The sequence below is a fragment of the Drosophila arizonae genome, chromosome 4 (genome assembly GCF_054131065.1).
Source record: "Drosophila arizonae isolate 15081-1271.41 chromosome 4, UAZ_ARI_1.0, whole genome shotgun sequence".
Lineage (NCBI taxonomy): Eukaryota > Metazoa > Arthropoda > Insecta > Diptera > Drosophilidae > Drosophila > Drosophila arizonae.
In genome coordinates, this window is record NC_142924.1 from 22,728,746 (window position 1) to 22,750,987 (window position 22,242).

General features: G+C 37.1%; 2 protein-coding genes across 6 annotated transcripts in view; one reads left to right on the forward strand and one right to left on the reverse strand.

Annotated features, from left to right (window-relative positions):
• ome (dipeptidyl peptidase 4 omega) overlaps window positions 1-22,242 on the reverse strand; it is an 84,734-nt gene that overhangs the window by 29,147 nt on the left and 33,345 nt on the right. The window contains exon 1 of one of the 5 annotated variants that reach the window (XM_018007052.2): window positions 19,428-19,606. The exons of 1 other annotated variant lie outside the window; for it this stretch is intronic. The gene's annotated coding sequence lies outside the window, so the exon portion shown is untranslated. Of the gene's footprint in view, window positions 1-19,427; window positions 19,607-22,242 lie in introns of those variants that run through there. 3 more of the 5 variants (XM_018007053.2, XM_089468205.1, XM_089468206.1) reach the window with 3 other exon arrangements.
• Window positions 21,163-21,771, forward strand: LOC108613546 (uncharacterized). Its single transcript, XM_018007079.2, has one exon. It carries the CDS (start codon window positions 21,287-21,289, stop codon window positions 21,638-21,640), a length of 354 nt encoding a protein of 117 aa, XP_017862568.1. The 5' UTR covers window positions 21,163-21,286; the 3' UTR covers window positions 21,641-21,771.

A 22,242-nucleotide genomic window follows, 5' to 3' on the forward strand; every position in this document is an offset into this window, starting at 1 on the left:
GTCTGTATGTAACTCTTTTCAGCAACTGTAGAAAGAAACTTTTGCTTGTAAGGATTGCAAAGAGCTTACGCCAAAAAGTATGTTATAAAAATGAAAGGACATCTTACTCGGGAGCTGCTTCAATGAAAGGCAGCTGCAAAGTAAATGCCATTCGGCCAGAGTGCTCGTTGGCTGGTGCTTCAGGGCACATTAACAATTGGCCAGGACTGTGCACCTACGCAGCTTGACTGGCACAAAGAGCGGGCACGTTTTGACCATGCTGTTGTGTGGTAATTGTCTGGTACAAACTGCTAACTGGCAGCTGACAAAGTGATGGACAGACCACAGCAGGGGGGCCCAGCCCAGGACAGCAACGATAGCAGCAGGAACAACAAGCAAAATTCATTCCCATTTTCGCTTAACAAGTTTATGAGCTTTGACCATGGTGCAAATCGGTGCTCGCATTCGGACTTGTCGAGTGTATGGCCAACTGCATCTACTTGCTTAGCCCCGGACACTGGACACTGGACATGGGTACACTCATTCAGTGCAGCTGCACTGCACTGAAGTGCCGCTGCCCAAAATCCCATTTACATTCATGCCGGGTCCATTGTAGTCAATTTCATGCTGCACTTTCTACGTGTACTTGGTTTATGCTGTTGTTTGTCTGCCAGATGTGTTGCTCACAGTTTTGTCAACGTGCGAAATCTCTCAAATTTTATTACGCTCGAATTTCGTGGAGCTTTACAGCGGCCACAGCTGCCACAGCTGCCACCACGCCACACTTTGATGGCGCTTAATGTCGGCCCATTACCGGGCGCTCGAATCAGGTCCAGCTGCCTTGCTCAACTTTCCCACTTTCACATGACAGTTGGCATTCGCATTTTTGCTGCCGACAAGCCAAAACGTAGCTTGTAACGAGCCTCAGAATGGGCAACAACACAACCTCGCTCTGGCTTAAGGCTGCCTTACGCCCTCGCTGCCAGATGAGCCCATACATTTTAACAAGCTGCTAATGTCGGCTTTATAGGGACTTCGCTTCTTGGGCCCTGAATTTGCGTGGCTTGTCAGCTTTAGCTGGGCTTCAAGACAAGCTATGACGCACAGTGGGCAAAGTATATGGAGTAAACAAGAATTGAGAACTATTTTTGATTGCACTAGGTCAAAATGATAATAATATTAAATCATTTTAATTTATTCATATAGCATGTTTTAATATATAGTAGTAGATTTTCGGGAATGTACAAAAGCGCCAAAAGATTAATACTGTAATATATATTCATATGTCTATATATTCTGAATTGTTATTTATATGAGTCATTCACTTGCAGCTTTCTGTTAGAGTGATACAACTTTTTTATCGGAGACTCCATTGTACATCATTAGGTTGAGATTCAAGGAAATTCTTGGTCTAAGAGCTAAACAGAAACCTAATAATCTGAACTCATTTGTATATTAAATGAGTATTCCTATATCTCATTTCATGAATTTAATGCACAACAATAATAATAATACAACAAAAATTATATTTATAAAAAAAATATTTATTTTCATCAGCAGAAATATTTTTGGATATACATGTTAACGTACATATATAATAAAAAAAATAATAAAAAATAAATACATATAGATAAGATATATATGTATAAAAGTGAAATATAAATGCTAATGAATTCTTTACCGAATAAAATCAAATAAGATAAGTATAACAGCTTGGTTATTGAGAGATAGAATTGTATATACTTATTTTTGTACTATTTAAATAAATAAAAGTCTCGATTTTATTATGTAAATATTTTTACAAAGTAATAAAATTCCAAGAATTCTTTGAGTATAAAATCTCATTAGAGCTGGGCTTGTAGCTGTTTCTGTCGCGCTCGTTTGATAAATTAATCATTAGAAAATGGAAATATTTCACTAGTCCTGTGGCATCAGCTAGTTACTGGGCCCCCTCATACTCAGCCTGTTCCCAACTAATCAATAAGTTTAATGTGCCCAGCAAAAGGCGAACGACGTCAACAGACCAACTGCTAAGCAGTCAGCATAAAAGACTTCAATCAATCAACTGCCAGAGCAGCAGCAGCAGGAGCGGCAGTCGAAGATGGAGTTGCGAAACACGAGCTGACAATCGCTGTGGTAAGGGGACAAAAAAGGGTTCCCTCTGCACATGATCCTGTTGCTCTTAGGCATTAAAACCACATGTGCTTTGACACAAAACATTTTATGCCCCACATATTGGAATGAGGAAGCACCACAGATGCTGCCACTGCTTCTGGCGCTGCTGGTGCTGCTGCTGGTCGTACTTGGGTGGCTGCTGTGAAGGAAGGGTGAGGGGGCGCCTCGGCTACCCCGGCAACGGTTCGGTTCTGTCTTCCTAACAAGCTGCGTCAACAAACTAAACCACTTTGAAATTAACACGTTACATTGACATTGACAGCTTTATGCGTGGCATGCCGAGTGTTGAGTGTCGAGTGTCGAAAGAGTGCCAGCGAGGAGCAGTCATCCTGCAACGGCGGCTGTCAGTTACAGTTTGAGTTAAAGGCGTTAGCACAATGGGGGCGGCAGCAGGGGGATGCCAAACGATGCGGCAAATATGACGGTGGCTCGTGGTGGCAACGCAATGCTGACGGAATGGCGGCCGGAAGACGCACAAAAAAGGCAATTTCCGTTGTGGCATAAACAAGACTAAAGACTGTCTGTACGTGTGCGCGTGTGTGTGTGTGTTAGAGCGTTTGAGTGCGACTGTGTGCGTAGTTTTTATGGGCTGGCATTCAGCGAAACGAAAATTACCAATTCAAATGTCAGAAGTCGCGGCAAAAACGCGCCACACCTAACCCAACCGCACCCCCGCCCCTGCCCAACGCCCAACGCCCTTGGTCCTGACGCAAAATTAAATTCAGTGTCAATTTGCTTCTTTTTTCCAAGACGTGCATGTAACGACGGATCAAGTGGCCCTGCTAAGCCGAATAATCAGTTGCTAAAAGTGCCCAAGACAAAGCCGAGCCAAATTGTTGTGTGAAAATGTCTGAAGTACTAAAAGCCAAGGCAACACCCAACTCAATTTACTATTTGTTTTCTCAGTGTTTTTCTATGTTTTTTTTTTTTTTTTTTTTTTTTTTTAAGTCGACCCACGATTTTTCAGTGCTTTTTAATTTGTTGTGCGTGCCCAGCCAAACGAATTTATGCCCCAAAAATTGGTTGCGGGCAGCAGCCCTTTCGGGCATCGAGCGTCTGGCGCTGAAAAGTGCAAGTGCTGCAAAAGCAAACTGTGCGGAAACATTCAAGAAGTGTACATTTTTCCGCTGCCTGTTTTTTAATGGATTTGCTGAGAACGGGTTGCCGAGCTAGCCAACGAAGAAGTTGGAGAGCTCATGAATTTACTGAATCCAGGTAGCGCCACAATGAATTGGCTTTAAAATAGTTTTTAGTAGAGAATTGAATGCTTATTTTACTCTGAGAAACATATCTGCTCTTAAGAGTACTATAAAGGCAGGTAACTCTCGTCAATCCCCTATCTTTCTATTTCAATTGATAGCGATTCTAATTATGAAACTCATTATTAAACAAGAATAAGACTGTCTGTAGTTCAAAGTAGACTGCTCGTTGCTTAGTTTTATATTTGCCTAAGTTGGAGTCGAATTGCTTAGTGCGCGCAGCGCAGTTGCAATTAAATTACGGTTAAGTTTCAAGTAAATATTTTGGTTTCTTGTTAAGCGATAGTTTAATTTGAAGTGTACTTTTCCATAATTAATTTTATAAGTCTCTAAATTAAGTAAAAGTAAAAGAATAAATCATCTTCATATGAAGTGTCTTCTTATGAAGTGTTATATGCTGCTGGGTAAGGTAGTAAGGGTAGGCTGAGTTGAGAGATTTGGAATTAATGTAGAAGCTATTCGTTACTATCCTATGTACATACATAGAGCCAAGCGCGGGATGTGATAAATTCAATATTGAAAAGTTGTTCTTTTATGTGTAGATATTTTAGTATTCTTACAACTTTTTTAGCCATCAGAATAGCTGTATTTTAGGATTTTAAGACAGGTGGGCAGGTGAGATGGATTTGATAAAACATCAAAATTACGCTTACTCATAGCATTATGTCTCCCTTTCTACTCATTGTAAATTTTATGTAAAACAGAAAATACCCTAAATAATAACTACGCCAAGTTAGCTACACATGACTGGGCAATTGGCTCAAAATGGTTCGTGATTTATGGCCGGTGACTAGAAGTTAATGATTTGGCAATTTGTGAAACGATTTTATGGGATTGTGTACTTAAATTGCCTTCAAGAACAAAGTATATAATAGAAGAGTTGCAGCTGCCACTGTAGCTAGGCATACTCACAGCTCAAGTTGTCTTCCTGCAAAAGTTGTTCACTTTGGATGCGCTCTAAAATTTGATTATTTTGCGACAGCTCCTTTGGACCTCAGCGATTTGATAGCTATTCAATTTTGCCTTCTCGCAGTTTCACTGCCTGCCACTAGGGCCGTAACAAGTACAATAACAACAATTGATTTGTTGTATAAGCAATTTGTTTACACGCAATAAATTTACAAATCAACGATAATGCAATTTATTTGCCTACAGTCGTAACATTTATATATATATATATATATAAAAAATGTCGTATATATATATATATATATATATATATATATATATATATATACGACATTTTTTGCCGGCCATTCGGTCTTTATTATTGCAATCGAACTTCGAGTATTTGTATTATTTGCCTTTTTCGTATACAATATTTTACGAGTTGGCTGGCGAAAATTCTTCGCTTTATTGGACAAGTGTGCAAAGATTTACGAGTCAGTGTCAGTCTGCTTTTTTATTTAATATTTATGGTTTTCTTTTTGCTATTATATTAAATAGTAATTTTGTTGTATATGTTGTAAATGAAAAATTGATATTCAATTAAGCGACAAAATAGTGGAGTCTGTAAATTAAATTATTATGATTAAATTCTTAAACAAAATGGAAAATATTAAACAGCCCTGAAATGTGAACTGTTTCCTTATTCCACATTCCAGATTCGCAACTCCCTTATTTTCCTCGTTTAATTGTACAGCTCGGAATTAAGGCATAAATATTTCAATATAGACCCGAGTACATTATAACTGTCAAATAAAAATCAAATTTTACGGCCTTAGACAGCAACTCCGGCCACTAACCGCAGACGAAGCCAACAACAACAACCACAGCAACAACAATAAGAAAGTTCCATTTGAGCTTAGTTAGATTTAGCAGCCATAAGCAACGACTTCTTGTGTCGTAAATATTTACGATTTTACATAAAGTTTTATTTTTAAGCTGGGAGCCGATTTCGAAGTTTTTTTTTTCGTTTTTCATTTATCCAAGTTTTAAATTTTTTTATACATTTTTGTACAGTTAATTGAAGTGCGTACTTATGAACTTGGCCAGTTAGCTGAGCAGAAAAATGTTTGGAATTTCCCTAATCTCCTCTGTATTGTGTGCTTTTCCCCTTTTTGCTGCTTTTGCTGGCGTTAAGCTGTATCTCATGAGCTACCGATTCGTTGCAGCCCTAAAAGAGCTATAAAGGGCGAAAGAAGCACGCAGCGAAGCTGCAGAAAATTGCAGCAACAACTGCTGTCGAGTATGCTAACATTTTTTCCAAGCACTGCAGTCAGTGGAATCTCTCAGAGACAGCTGTAAATGGAAGTTTTTCTGCTCCCAGTTCTCAGCTCTCAGTTCTCATTGATATGCGAACCAGGTTGGTCTTCTTTTTGCAGTGTACTGCGCCCAAAAGTCTTCTAACTATAATGCTTAACAGGAATTATCATTGCCTACTAATTGCCACACGTTTCACATTACTATTCTTCCACATATAGGGGAACGTGATTTGCCTGAAAACTTCCATAGGACTTGCAACACTCCCATGTCAGCGGGATACTCGAAAGTTTTGTGTAATGCACTCGAAAGTAAAGCTGAGATTATTATATCGTAAAATTATTGGAAAAGTATTATTTGCGGTGCTCACTCGATAGCTATAACTTATTGCTGCATTTGGGTGTTCTTTATGGGCACTTAGTGTAGATTCGTGTTTTACCTCACATGGCGTCTGCTTTTTGTCCCAGCCAAGCACATTCTCTCACACACACGTGCCTACTTGACAAACACACACACACACACACACTGGTACGTAGATGACTGCAATGTGCTGCTGGCAAACATTTTAGCTCTTGGCAGGCTTCAATGCCCATGCTTAATGCTCATTGCCAGACTGTTGACATTTTAATAAAAATTATTTCAGTGCATTCGCCGCATTGCAGAAACGCCTCTAAAAGGCAGCATCATGGGCCAACTGAAGGCTGCAGGAGCACCAGAAGAGGAGCACCAGGAGGGGAAGGAGCAGGAGCACAGAAGGTGCAACTGATGTGGGGCCATTATAACTGCTTTGGAAATTGTGGATACGTAGTTTACGCCAGAGCATTTAAAGCATATGCAATTGAAGTGCGTAAATCGGAAAATGCAATCTTTAATACAAAACTCTTATATTTTTACGTAATTACATTTTACTTTTAATCAGGAGATATTAAATTTCCCGCTAAATGTTAAGCTAAAATGTTAAGCAAGCCAGAGTTAAGCAGCTGAGCGTGCACTCCGGGCGAGCACAGCTGCTGCAGGCTCTTTTCCTTCTCTACTCTTTTCCTTCCATTTATTATCTGATTTGCTTATATATACATACACTTTGCGTATAAAATTCCACAATCTGTACCGCACCACGTTGTGGCATAAACAGATGGCCAACTTAAATGAAGAGCTGCATTCGCATAACTGATTCCTCTACTTCTGCTCCGCACTCATGCTTTTATATCGCATAAGAGAGGAAATGTTACATGAGTTCGTATTTAAAACTTTATACATTAAATGAATAAAATTAATCATAAAGTATTATTAGATTATAAAATCTCTAAAGTCAACTCACACATTCGTGGCTTAACACTTTCAGTATATTTCGGATGCACAAAAGATTTTGTTGAATTTAGCTCTTAAGCTGGCTTAATTAAAGACTTTAGCAAATAACATGGCTACATGACCTTTGTGAAGCTTAAGTATCTACCTATATATATCTATAAATGCGATTATAAATACTTAAATACGTATTTCAGTAAAAATGGAAAATTATCGAATGATATTCACACTTTTTTGAAGCTAATGTGATGCATAAGATAGTTCATTTATAATCCAATATTCTAATACAAATAAGATTGAGTCCATTCGTATGATTCTTTTTGACTTTTAGTTTGCTTTCATTCACTTCGTGCTTCGTGTTGTTCTGACAGCCGTAAGCTGAAAATAATCTTTTTTAATGCCCAAGTCCTAAAATGCAGGGCACATGAATCAGAACAGCTTTTCCAGCAGCCAAAATGTATGCAACAAAATGTTGCTATAACATTTAGATACTTAACTGGGTTGTCAGGCAAGTTACAAGTTTTCCGGCAGCAGTGCAATCTGTATTTTTTATATTTTTTATTTATTTCTGTTAGCTCTGCAAAGAAACTTATTCGAAAGTAATAAAGTTTTATGGCACCAGCCAATTAGCAAACTATTGAGACCGAGACCGACCAACTGGAGCCAATGTGAATGCTGTCTGAAGTGTTCTTTAATGCAGAGGATTTAGCGTGACGTTAACTGTTTTCATTGTTGGCCGTTGCTTATCACCTTATCAGTTCACTGGGCCTAGCTTAAGCGCGCTGCGAAGTTTGACTGTATCCCGATCAATATGTCACCAATTTGTTGACAGCTACATATGAGATAAACTGATGCAAAGTGCTTACTTATTGATTAATGCATCGTTGCGAGTTGCAGCACAGTAAATTTCAAAGAGAAACTCCGTTGTCATTTGAAAATAAAATTATACTCTGTCAGCAGAATATTCTAATTACTAGTGTGAGAACTGATTGATACAAATTAATAAATATGTGTGATAGTGAGGTAATAATGGTTTAAATCATTGGAGTGCAGGCTTTTTTAACATCTTTAAATTTGAATTCGTTTTCTACTATTCGGCTAACATTGCCATCACTAAATTATTAACAGTGTCACACCTAGCTTTAACAGTGGTGTGCTAGAAATCAAGACAAAGTAGCTGTCTCGCTCTAGCACATGAAATCAAAGGGATAGATCTAGTTCGTCCAAAATCTGATGTACATATGTATGTATGAGACAAAAGATTCATTCGATGTACAGAAAGTAAAGAAAGCCGAAGGTGGACGAATTTTGTGTTTTTATATAATTTAATAAAAGCAAATGGAAATTCGCATATCCAATATTTATTTCCATTATTTGAAATGACTTTTTTTCTTGTTGGGCACAAAATTGAATCAATATTTGCTTGTTTAGCCATAACAGGACAATTTTTGTTTAGAAAACATTTGTGCTGCAGGCATTTCATGGACTCGTTTGGATGGCATTTGGAGACGCCTTAAATTAAATAAATATTCTTATCATTTAATCTTCATATGTACGGGTGTAGCAACAGAAACTGGCGCAGAGTGAATTTACTTTGGTCCCGGGTTGTTGTTGTTGTTGCTAAAGGCGTTGCTTTTATGACGTTTTGATGTTTGCATAAAGTTGCGGTTAATAAAATACTTTTATATTTCACTTAAGTCTGTCACATTATTAAAACTAGTTTTCCTTACAAACACACCCGTACGAACACACACACGCCAAAGGCGAACTAAAGGAGCTTTTAATTTAGCTGGAAAACTTGAAGCAAAGTTTTTATGGCCTTGGGCAGATGTTTGGGTATTAAATGGACGCACATGCAATTTGCTTTATGGCTGACATTAATAAGCATTGTATACACACACATATACACTCACATATATATACAATTACATTCTTACTGAGAGACAGACATATGTACAGAAACTGTGACAATTTTATGGTGCCAACCTTTGTTCAGCTGTCTCTCTTACTCTCTCGCTATCTCCCTCTGCCTTGGAGCGACAGTAGAAAATAAAATTTATATACTTATTTATGAAGCTGCAACAATGAAAAGTCAGGCAACAAACAAATGCTGAGACTGGCAACAGCTTGTGGCAAATACTCTCAGACGGCACTTTCATTTGCACCCTGTTTTAGCTCGAAGTGCAGGCAGGCTCCTCAGTTGGCTTAAAGATGTCCTCGTATAGTTTGCTTGGGCCATCAGCCAATTACTTTCAGCTTACTTCGGCTGTCTGCCCCACAGGAACAACTCATGATGATTAAAGTACTTTGTATTATTGTCTCCTAAAAGGCCCTTTGATAATGGGTTTCAATACATTCGCCTTTGGAATGGATTGCACTGTTCGACTAAATCAATGGCCGTGCTCAGAGGTGTTTTAATAGGGACGTCAGTTAAAGGTCGGGATATGCCTATGTTAATAGAGTGCAATAGTATTAAAGGAGCCCGAGAGGAGGTCCAACAGATGAGCTCAAGAGATTGTACTCGATAAACGGTAATGCTAGGAAATGAATTCCATTCACGAGCAGTAATGAAACCCCACTTAAGTCGCTGGGAAGGTTCCATCTTTTGTTGAGTATTTGCTTAGTAATCCTTAAAGCTGTTCTCACGCCCGCCCACGGACGCCCACACAGGGCCATCTTAAAGCTCATTGCAGACTAATCAAAGCTAATGCCTTCGGTCACAGCTCATTGCCAAGTGACAATAGGAGCGACCAAGCGCCGACAAAGCTATTAATTAAAAGACACAACAAGCAGAGCCAGCCAGCCCATATACAATAGTCGACCGACCAATACCAAAGTGCTCGGATGTAAAAAAATACGACTAGCATCCAGCACAAAAGCAACAAATTAGCAACAGTCGTCCCCACACGGCCACTTCCCAGCCTTATGCACACTGGGAAAAATATTATGAAAATATGAATATATTATATAATATTTGAAAATTACAAATAGGTGCGGCGCTTCAGAAATTTTTAATCAAAATTAGAGTTTTCTTAATGGGAATTGCAAAAGGAGCTCTTAACTTTGTTGTACTCTTGGTAAATATCACTGTTTTTTTTTCTCAGTGTACCAAAACATCCACTGCAAACTGTTACAAGGTCTCCAAGTCTTTTGTTCTGGCCCCAGTCATATGTATCTCTAATGTACATATATCTATATATATATATATGTATTGGTATATATTTATATAAATATCTTCTTTCATATTTTACAGTGTATTCTGATTTTACGTTACGAATTCAAAACATTGTTGCTTTAATTTAAATATTGATTTTGGCACCACAGCAGGCCCTACATATATATGTACGACCCTAGCGAGAGGTGCAGATCTGTATGTAACTGCTATATATATGGGTTCTGTCTTTGTTTTTGGCCAGCTCGCAGCAAGCAAACATATTCAAGACTCTGTTGATTGTTGAAACGCAAACCAGGAACGAAACTTCACGAAAATGCAAAACTTCAAGGAACACACTCTAACAAAGGAAGGGAGAGAGGAAGGCGGGTGTAAGCAAACCATTAGGCCAATAGACCCAAAAGGAAAGTTCCTGGCTGTTTATACTTGGTCTATTGTGCATTATTTGCAAGCTTTATGAACATTTCATAGATGCTACAAATGCAAATAGATTCAACACATATTCGTCTCCGCTCTGGGCCTTTGGTATTTCAGTAAATGTCTAATTTCCAATTGCATTTCATAGCTTGATTGGAACAGAAAGTGGATTGAGCTGTGGCGAAGGCAAAGTTAAAAGTTAAAATTTATAGTGCAAATTGCCAAGATACGATAACATAATCGGCTAACAACACAATCTTATCGATCTCATTCACATGACATATTTAATGACTCTGAGTGGCCATTATCGTTACTTGTACTACCTTGTTTATGCCAATCAGACATATTTATGGATTTTGACTGCAGCGTGCTCTGCACATTTTCATTCAAGCAACCAAAATGGAATTTTCAGTTTTGAGTTCATATTTACTTTTTTCATTCGAACTTAAACAATTATTTTTAGAAGACTTTTGAGATTTATGTAATTAAAATTTCTGTCCCTGATGACTGATGAGGATAGTATTGAGATCATTTTGAATAATTACTAGTTCGATTTGTTATAGATACATATAGAAGCTGTGGCTAGGTTCTCAAGGCTTTAATAGAAAAGTAGTTTGTTTTATATGTACAATAATCGGTATTATATTGTCTCTGACTGTCTCTGTCTCTCTCTGATCATGAGTTTTATTACTAATCTGTTTGGTATAGCTTTTACCTGTACCAGTTATTTAAGTTTATCTAGGGTATTTTAATTATACTATTTCTTGTAATTTTAGCTGGGTAATATAATTTTTTAAAGTTAAATCCTTAAAGGAAATTTCCAGTTGTTCAATTTACACCGCTAACAGAAGGGTATCTTTAAGTCGAGCATAGCCGACCAGACCACAATTACTAGTGTTTTTTTAATATTACTAGTTAGTGATAAGATAAAATTCGGCCATAAAGTCCAGCACTGAGCACAAGTAACCTAATTCAATTATGACGGAAATTCTTTGAAAACTTTGCCTGTTTTTTTTCGGTTTTCTTTTTAATAAAAATGTGAAACCTAAGACAAATGCGTGAAAGACTTTTTATATTTTTGCAGCTCACAAACAGAATTACAGTAATTGTGAGCGTAATTAAATGAATTAGACAAGTACGTGTAAGTGCGTTATTTTCAGCACATTAAGTGCTGCTATAGCTGCCGTTGCTCCACAATGAGGCATGAATGAGAGGGCGTACTGTGGCAGCTCGTTACTGACTGGAATAGTGACTGACTGACTGACACCCGCTCCGCTGACAGCCTCTCTGTGGGGTTGGCCAACATGAAGACAATCATTTTAATTGAAGTGCCACTTGTGCCGTGTCCGCCGGCTGTGCCAAAATGCTAAGGGCAAGCGGACGCGTCTCCTCAATGAGCGCGCTGGGCTGTGGCTGTGGCTCTGGCTGGAGCTGAAGGGAGCGGGGTGAAGGGGTTAAAACTAGCGCTTAATAAAAAGTTTGGTTGGTGCTTTTACTTATTTTTTTTTTTAGAATTTTCTGTCTGTGTGTGAATGAGATAAATGTTTGTAATTTGTTATTGTATTAATTAGGGCAGCGCTTACAAATCTGTTGCCATAAAAGTTTACAATGGCAGCTGTGCTCTAGCGATAATCTCATATTATTAGCCATTTAGGAAGTTGGCGGTGTTTGTCGGTTTGTTGTAGATAAAAGAGATTAGAATGAGAATTGATGCATTGCCCTCTTAATCAAAAAGTTTTGTATAATCAAAAGACTGATTTAGTATGGGCTTGCGTACGAAATTGCTGATTTATGACAAAATAGATTGAGAATAGATTAAATAATCAGTTTTTAAACCTTGTTGCTTGGTTAAGAAGAAAAGGCTAGTTTTTCAAATATCAAAATTAATGATGGTGAGATGATGATGAGAATTTTTATTAAATTTGTATACGACAAACATAGTATATACGTCAGAAGATGTTAATAATTATAATTTAAAATAAATATTCCAATGATAACACAGTAAAGTAGTTCGATAAGAACTGTGAGCAAATGCAAGTTTGCTCAAAGCAAGATTTATTATCTGAGCAACATATATATTTTATATTTTCTATGGCTATATTCCTATATATATATTATATGCCTACCATTGGCTCGTTTGAACTGACTTCTATAATTGGAACGAGTACGTCAGGTTTTTAATTAAATATTAGGTTAATAAATATTAAAAGCCGTCAAATGGGAAATGGCAAAAATTGCTATGAAAAACAATTGTAATAATATATTCTGTATTCATATTGTATCATGTCATGATTTGTGTTTAATATAAAAATGAAATTAATTGACAGTTCATTCCAAACAGCTCGCATTTCACACATTACACAGCTACATATTACTATTATTTGCATTTGTACTTCAATTTAAATATTTGTTTATCTTTGCAATAAAAGATGCCAATTGAAATAGAATAAATCACAGATTAACGGGTCTATTACTATTTGGCTTAAACAATATTTAAACGTATTTTAGTATATCGATAAAAACTTGAATAAATAATAGATGATAGAAACTATTTGATGAATATACATCGTATAAAAAATGGTTCATAATAAAATAAAAGCTGTTAATTTGAATGGATTAAAACTGCAAATGAATATAATCAAAAGCAGCTTTAATTCGATAGCTCTATTATATTTAAAAAAAATTGAAAACTTGTTCATCATGCAACATGTTTACAGTGGATTAAATTGAACAAAATTAAGTTGAATGCAGATGATACTCATTGCTCTTGTTGGGGGTCTTTTGCACGCTGCTATGCAGTGTGTGAGCTTCAAATTATGTGAAAGGAATCGTTTAGCATAAAGGCATAAAGGAATTGTATGCATATGGCGTATGGTATGCCACTTTCAAAATGGCGTGTTTTGAATGTAACTACAAAATGGCCGCATTCAGGGCGTGCTAGTTTTCTTCATTCATGAATATGTTGCATTTAATTTAAGCAAATGTATTGAAGGCATGCGAAGGTGAATGTGTGTGTGTGTGAGTGTGTGGCTATGTGTGGCTATGTTCATATGTGTGAAAGGTCATTGAGCGTGCGTCGTTGCTGCATATTCGCATTTGACGCACGAGCTGCCTTTCACTGTTAATTATACTCGTCGACACTCTCATTATGCATAAATATGGATAAAGGTGAAACATGTTTTTCTTTTCCTCCGCCCCAGCACTCGACCTTTCCGTGTAATGTCCAGATCTGTTCGTTTTTTTCGTTTCGTGCTGGACCCTTCTACATTCTTGTAGCAGATATTATATTGCATTTGTGAAATATGAAGCAGTATAATCTATGTAAAACTTTGGCTTTATAAACTTTTCCCTTTTTTTTAAATAAAAACAATTTTTTAACTTTTTGTATGCATTAGTTTTTTTTTTTTTTAGTTTATATATATTTTGTACTCAAATAAAATTCACTGAAAATCTAACTTGGAAGTAATTTATAAAATTGCCCGCTCCATAGGCTCCATAGAAGTTAAAGAGCTAAAGAGTATTTGATATTCGACCAGCAAGAGGTGGTCATTCTTTGATGTTATTTTTATTCAGTAATAATATGAAAATTAATCACCCAGCTGAGTCCAGGCGAGCCAACATTAAAGGGATGAGGGATGAGGGATAACACGAGTACAACAAATTTATATGACTTTTTAATGGGCATCTAATTAGCTCATTTCGTTGGCAAATGTTTGCCTTTTCGGCGCATTTTGTTTACCTTTCTGAGGGGACACAGTTGTTGTTGTTTTTCTTGCCTCTTTTTTTGGTATTTTGTATTTTGACAGTCATTGTTGGCGCTTTTATTGGTATTTACTTTTGCTTATTTGGGCTTTGACGCATTTTACTACGCGCGCGTAACACGTTGCGCATACGTAATTCAAAGGAGCCTCAAATTGTGCCGTACGTAAATATTGCAGGCCTAATGAAAATTGCGTACCAACATCAGCTTCAGCTCGCTCCATCAGCCCCAACCGTGGACCATTGCAGCTGTTTTGTCAATTCAGCCAAAGCGCGAAACGGGGCGAAGCCAGCTTTGAATTCACGACTTAAATGCCCAATTGGCCGTGTAGAAAAGTTTTGGTTTTTATTTTTATTTTCCTTTTCTTTTTGGTTTTTTTGTATACTCAGTTTCATTTGGTGAATGGGGCCACTTGAATGCGCCATGAAGCTGCCGCAAAACTCCAATATGTCAAAAAGTACAAAAATAGAATGTAGATGAAAATAAAAGGAAATAGAAGAAAAAAAAAAGAAAGAGCTGAAACTCGAATGTGAATGCGAATGCGAATTCCTATTAGAATTTTGCATAAATTCAGTGCGCACTCTACAAATCCGCACGGTTTTCGGTTGACTATCGCAAACGATTTGCTGGCGCAGATCTCAGTTTAATATTCATAAAAAAAGAACAGAAAAGGGAAATGTGAGCATGAGGCCCTAAATAACCAGCCAGCTTATTGTAGACTTGAAGTCCCATACTGACACGCCTCCCACACACCGCCTGCCTGCCTGCCGCACGCCTGCAAAAGTGTTAATTAAGCGGCACAAAAGCCTCGGATGTCGACTTTTAAAACATCATTAAAATTGTCAACTTTTGTCGAGCCTTCCTTATTGTTGTTGTTGTTGTTGCTGTAGTTGTTGTTGTTGCAGCTGCTGCTTAATTATTTTTATAATTTTCAGTCTTTCCTCTTTACACTCTGTGGTGTGGACATCCCGTTAAGTGGACGCTGCTGCCGCAGCAGCGACCACTCGTTAAAATTAATCAATTCATTTAACTTCTTGTTTATGTTGTTGCTTTATCTGATTTACGTGCCATATAAGATATAACTTGTATTGAATACGGCCAGCCTTTCAATAGTTGGCAAATAGCGAGGCTTTTAATTGTAAATAGAAATGTTCGCAAGGCACAGGCACATTAGACCTAGCCCTAGCCCACACAGTAGAAGCTATTCATTCAGCATTTAGCATAAATTCTCGCATCACGAGTATTTCAATATTGACTTTCTCTGGCTGAGGTTCCATTTTTAAAAAGATTTGTTTTCGAAGAGAGTTGCGAAACGTTTACAGATCTTGACTGAATCTAAGGGGCAACAATAAGAGTCAGCTGAAGTCTAAGAAAAACTCTTTTGGATATAAAATATTACTTTCAATATAACATATAATTTAATAAAATTTAACAAATGTAATTTGTATTTTTTTTTTTTCACTGCCATTGAACTGGTATAGGTCATAAATTACCCTTTTTATTTAAAATATAATATACTTTACAGTAATTATAATTGTGAATTCATCTAAAATTTAATTAGTTACAATTGAACACGCTCAGATATTAAATTAATGCATAATTGCTGATTTAAATGCGATTGGTCAAACGTCATGCTTTACAATTGTAATATTATTTAATAATTAAATTTTTCCGCTCAAACAAGATTTTTCGTTATGATAAGTAAAGTTTTTGTACCCGTATATACATATATGTAGCACTTGAATAGCTGAGTGAGCAATATCATTGATAAGGTCTGTTGTACTTTAGAATCACGCTTGTTAATTAGGGACTTCGGGCTGTAAGAGTAAGCCCCGCCTACAAAGTAATTTTATTTTAATATATTGCTTACTCGACTGGAAATTATAAATTGTAAATTTTTCTTATTTTAAGGTCAAAAATATTAAATAAATGCTAGAGTTTTAGTTAGAAGCAGAAGAACTATGCTGAGTGCAGCTTACTGCATTTGTAATGGCAATAAATTCATTTGTATGTGTGGAAAATACTATGTATAAGGGAAAGTCAGAGAGCCGATGACCGCAGCAAATCAGGCAAAGTCGACGTCTTGCTTGGGGAATTCCGAAAGATCCCTAAGCGTAAAGGTGGATTCTCAACCATACAGTAATGATCTCACTACCATGACAATCAATATTTGTGTATCTATTTGTGTATTGTACATTTTTAATTGGTGGGTACTTCCGAGAGGGGCATTTCGGGGTATTTCCTATAAGTAAAGCCTAGTTTTTCTGTGTGTGCTTTAATACTATTGTGTATTTATTGCAGTGAGAGCTGAAAATAAATACATGGAGAAAAGTTTGCATAGGATTAAGTGACTTTTAGTACATGAAATGCTATCAGAAGATTTGAGCTCCACATAACCAAATCGCGATTTTGCATTACCAGCGTCAAATTGGTACTTAAACCAAGTATTCAAATATAACACTATTCATATTAAAAATAGAAAACAGTTTTTGGTTTCGAACTTGCAACAATACTTAAAAGTGCTAGAAATTACTCATACGCAGCGTTTTCCGCATGAAATTTGTAGACTGTGTCTGAATAGAGACAAAAACACATACACATATATAATAAGTCAAATATAGGCATTACCGACTGCAGAATGCTTATCCACATCCCAAACGCTGCCAGATTAATGTTCCTGTTTGACACGCCCTCAATTGGTGTATATATATAATTTAGTCGCTGTCTTTTAGGTTTTTGTTGAAAAATTGTATAAAACAAGATTTATTTCAACTCTTTGGCACTTAAATTACCATACTAAAGCATCATAAATGATATACTATAAAATGTATTTTCCGATTTGCCACGTGCCTATTGGTTGAATTGCAAAACAAATTGAACTCAAGGTTCAAGAGTGCTGCATTAGCAGCATTGAAATGGTCTGCGTTCATTCAGACAGACAAGCGGACAAGAAGCCAACCAATATACTCATTTCACTTTTATGAATGAGTACAAAAATATATATGTATTTATCTGTTGGAAACAAACATCGATATTAATAAATGCGTAAATATAATATACACAAATGTAGAACATTCAGAATGGCATATATGTATGTATGTATAATTTTTACAGCTGTCTGCTGTGCGACTGCTGAAGCGGCCTGTGAATAAATTTATGTATACATGGAGTATACGTAAAAATATATGATCTACTTTTGAATAATCTCTAAGCACGTTTTCTTATCGAACTTGCTATTTGTTCTAAACATTTGTGCACTCGGGTTAAACTAAGACAATTTGTTGTAAATATATGTTTAACTTAATTAAATATTTGTAAAGCAACAAACAAGCAATTATGATAATTGCTTTCTGCTGGTTAGACAAAAAAATACCCTATGGATTGATTTGTCTTTTTTGTAATATATGTATCTATATCATTTAAAGTGTATGAAATGATTATTGACATCTTTTTTATACCCTGAACCCATTGAAAATGGGAAATCAGGGTATAATGGTTTTGTGAAAAAGTATGTAACGGGCAGAAGGAGGCGTGGCAGACCCCACAAAGTATATATATTCTTGATCAGCGTGACGAGCTGAGTCGATATAGCCCTGTCCGTCTGTCCGTCCGTCCGTCCGTCCGTCCGTCCGTCCGTCCGTCCGTCCGTCCGTCCGTCCGTCCGTCCGTCCGTCCGTCCGTCCGTATGAGTGCGTCGATCTCAGAAGTTATAAGAGCTAGAGAGCTGAAATTTGGCATGCATACTCGTGTGTACCATACGCAGTACGAGTTTGCTTTATTTTTTCGATAAATCATCCGATAACTTTTTTATCGAGAATAATCGAAAAATTGATTTTGTTTTTTTAGCCTAATTTGAACACTTTTAAACCTGGAGTCTTCAAATTTGCGTTGTATATAAAGTTAATGAATACAAAGATTTTGTAATTTACAGATTTTGGATACCACGCCCCCTTCGCCCGCATTTCAAGTACTAGAGACTTGTGCTTTGGAATGTACATACATTTGAACATTATGATTACGTTCTGAAAGTTTCATTAAGATTGTAGGTCTACAAAAGAAATTATTTAACAAATAAATTCTTATAATATTGCCCACATTGCAACGCAGCCCAAGCGCAGTCGCTGCTTACTGCGCAGTTAGCAGAGCGCAGGCTTATGCGTACGTGTGGATGCATGTGTATGTGTGCATAAAAGAAGTGCGGAATGATTAGAGTATCAGCTTAGAGGGTTCAGGATATCTCCTAGTCGAGCAGTCTCGACTAGAGCCTTCTTACTTGTTTTATACAAAATTTTGTATACCACTGTTCAATGTATTATATTTCTAAAGAAAATATTATTGATATATTAATTTATTCATTAATTTTGGTTTGGTTGTTAAAACACTCTTATATTTTCCTGATATATTTACCGCATTAATTACTTTTTTTTCTCAGAATTAAGATCTCATTTGCATTTTTTAAAAATCAAATTTAATTATCTTTTATTTATCAAATTTATGAGAAATACATTTACTGACTTGCTCATATAGAAATCACGCAACGCACAATTTTTGCAATTATTTTAATGCATTATTTTGTCAATTCGGCATGCAGCCAAGTCTGGTAAACTCTGGGAAAGATCTCAGTAACTTCCCTTGCATTACAACATTATTTTCGACTCGTTTTCTTTTTGTTTGTTATTTGTTTTTTTAGTTTTATAAACATAATTTCACCAGTGAAGCAGCCAAATAAAATCAAGCGAGCCAAGTTTTGTGGTCACAGACAAATCGGAGGCGGCGTCGGCGTTGGCGTCGGAATAAGCAAATAAAAAATGATTTTGGCAAAGCAAATGCACAACAAGAAAATTAAAGTTGTGAATGAAACTTGATATTTGATTACAGTTTTAAATTTGTTGCAACCAAGCAAACAATCACACAGACAACCAGACAAACAGATAGTAGTGTGAAAAATACATTAATGATGAATATGCGGGGAAAAAAAGATTTAAAAAAAAAATCTGAATCAGAATCAGAATTCATATAGATTGCGCTAAATTGCAAACGTCAACGCAATGGAAATGAATGTCCGTCCGCTTGGCCGCTCGACTGTCCGCCTGTTTGTCTACACATCTGTGGCACTTGTCGGTGTATTTGTACATTAAAGCACGCGAATGACACTCACACAGCCTCAATCTGGGGACACACACACACCTACAACGACGCGCGAGAAAGTTGCGCACTATTTGGTCACACACGCGCGACTGAGGAAAAGACTGAAAGAGGGCGCCAGAGCCGGAGAAAAAGTTAGCAACCGAACCGCACGTGGCGACTAACAAGCGACAACTGAATTGTAAACTGAGTCCAAAGCATGCCAAAGCCACATCTGGAATCGTCAGTTCTCCAACGCTGAGTGAGAAACACAGCGCAGAGCATAGAGTGAGAAAAACCGGATTGTCGGATGCCGCCAAATCACAACTGAGCGTGAATGTTGTTGCCGGCGAAAGAGCAGAGCACAACAAATGTGCGAAGAGCGGCGCCATCGCAACGAGTGAGCGCGTCGAATTGAGTGGAAGTTTCTGTTCGAAGGCAACAGGTGTCGCTAGCTGCCTCGGCACTTAACTGTAAAGCACGACAGCAGAGCGCCAGTCTGTGTGTGTGTGTGCGTGTGTGAGTGTGACTCTAGCTAAATTGACGACAAATTGTTTGGCTTTGAGTGCGTTGGGGGTTTGATGACTCGGATTAAAGTTTGTTTTGTTTTAGTTGCTGGCGCCTGGCTTAATATTTCATTACCGTCCGCTGCGTATACGTAATATTTGTTGAATGAATTACCATTTTGTGCGGACAAATTGATCAAATCGCTAAATATTGGCGATTTAACGAGTTGGCGCTCAGCCGAAAATCTTCTATGCATAATCAAAACATGAATTCCAATTTGGACGATATGAATTTGGCCGTATCTTGATTATACTATATCAATTGATTAACTGTTCAAGTAGTCATAGTTTTCAGAACATTTTCGTTCAATTTTTATATTCTAATCAGAAAAAGCGGAAAAGCCAAATCGAGCAAATTTACTGCATTGGAAATATATATCTTAAGTATTTATATTTTTTAACAAATTTTATTTTACTGTACACATTTTTAAGTAGTTTTAATTGAAAATCGACTGTTGCCAGAATCCACTTTTAAGCCAGTTCTGGATTAAATTGTCGTAACCTTCGTCAAGACGAAGACTAAAGAAATTTTAGAATTTCACACCGCCTCAAGGCAAATCCGCAGCATGCCAATTAATCCAATTAGGGCAAACAATCCTCCGGACAGGGGACAGTAGATAGGGGTCAGGCGACAGTCGACAGTAGATGCTGTGGCAAGATAGCCTTAGAGTTAATGCGCCGGACCGAAATCAACTGCTTTGACCAATTAACAAAACAAATTAAGGAAAAGTGAGAAACTTGGAAAGAAATTTTAATGTTTCTGCTTGAGAGATTCAAGAAAATATATAATCCGGCGAACTTTGTCAGCGCCATTTAGATCAACAATAAGTTAAACAGCATTTATTTTGCTGGCCAAGGCGAAAGAGAAGTCGAGTGAAGCGAAGGACACATTTTGCCCATAGGATAATCAATTATGCAGCACACACAGCACAGCAGCTGCGAAGGCCCACAAAGGCCGAGATGCCAGCCCACAAACGGCAGCAGGAAGAAGGGAGCAAGAAGCAAGAGGCAAGCTTTTAATACTTTAATTGCCAGGAACTTAAATTATGCATAATGAGTATTATGAGAATCATAATTTCGAGTTTATTATGACATTGATTTGTTGTCTGGGCCAAGCGGATAACCAGATTACCCAGTCAGCCATAATCGGCTTAATCAAATAAACATATTAGGCAATCATCAATCAAGTGATGCGTTGGGTGGGCTTACAAGTAGGCGTCTACAACAAACTCATTAATGTGTCATGAGAGTGACTATTTATATAAATAAATACGACAAAATACACGAGACTAAATACAAAATCAGTTATATAATTGGAAATTGAATAATGGACTTGTACGATATGGAGAATCGTTTGATGGTACTGGACTGCCTCAGAGAGAACTCGGCTAATATGCGCATCGAGCAGACAAATTTGAAGGATCGCATCTCCCAGGCCTTGGTGCGAGCCCGATCCAGCTTGCTCTGTATTCGCCAGCTGAACTTTGAGCTGCAGGAAATGAAGCTGGCTGTGGACAGTGCATTGGCGACCGACCTTTCGGATTTCGTAGATTCGGGAAACGAACTAGCCAAAGATGCAGTGGAGGAGCGCATGATCCAATTTATAGATGGAATGGCACAAGACGTTCCCAATGGGGAAAGCCCATTCGAGTCGAATGAGAATTCGATTGACAAGCAGTAGACAGGACTACGCCACGCCCCGTTTGCTTAAAGCAGTCTGTTCACTATTTAAGTTGTATTTTTAGTGAAATGTTGTTGTTTAATAAGTCCACATTAAAATTACTCCAACCGCAGCGATTCGAAGCATGAAAACCACAAGAGCATTGAATTATTTACCGGGGGTAGAGTATAATCGATGTGTATATAACATGTGGGTGAGTGCATTATAATTGACCGTTAAACTTTAATATAGAGTCAATTTGAAAATGCTTTTTCAATTACACAAATTACAAATTTCGTACCATTTAATGTGAGGCTTTCAAAATAGTTCTAAAGAATTTTTACTCTGGCTAAACTAATATTTGACTCCATTCTTTTTAACTTTTCGGAGAGCTATTTGTGTTGCCCAATTAGTAATTATATGAAAATGCGAAGCAAACTCAATTTCACAAATATTTTGATAAATATTTTATAATAATTCTAGAGGTTTATACAAAAAATGTTAAACTCATTTTTAATATATTTGAAATTTTTGGGTAAAGCTTGAGTTATGTAACGAAATTTTTGCAGACTCAATAACAACGTAAGTTTATACCAAAAAACTTTATTACTTTTCTACCTTGA

Excerpts from the sequence above, each read along its gene's own strand:
- LOC108613546 (XM_018007079.2), top strand. The coding sequence starts at position 21,287 with ATGGACTTGTACGATATGGAGAATCGTTTGATGGTACTGGACTGCCTC.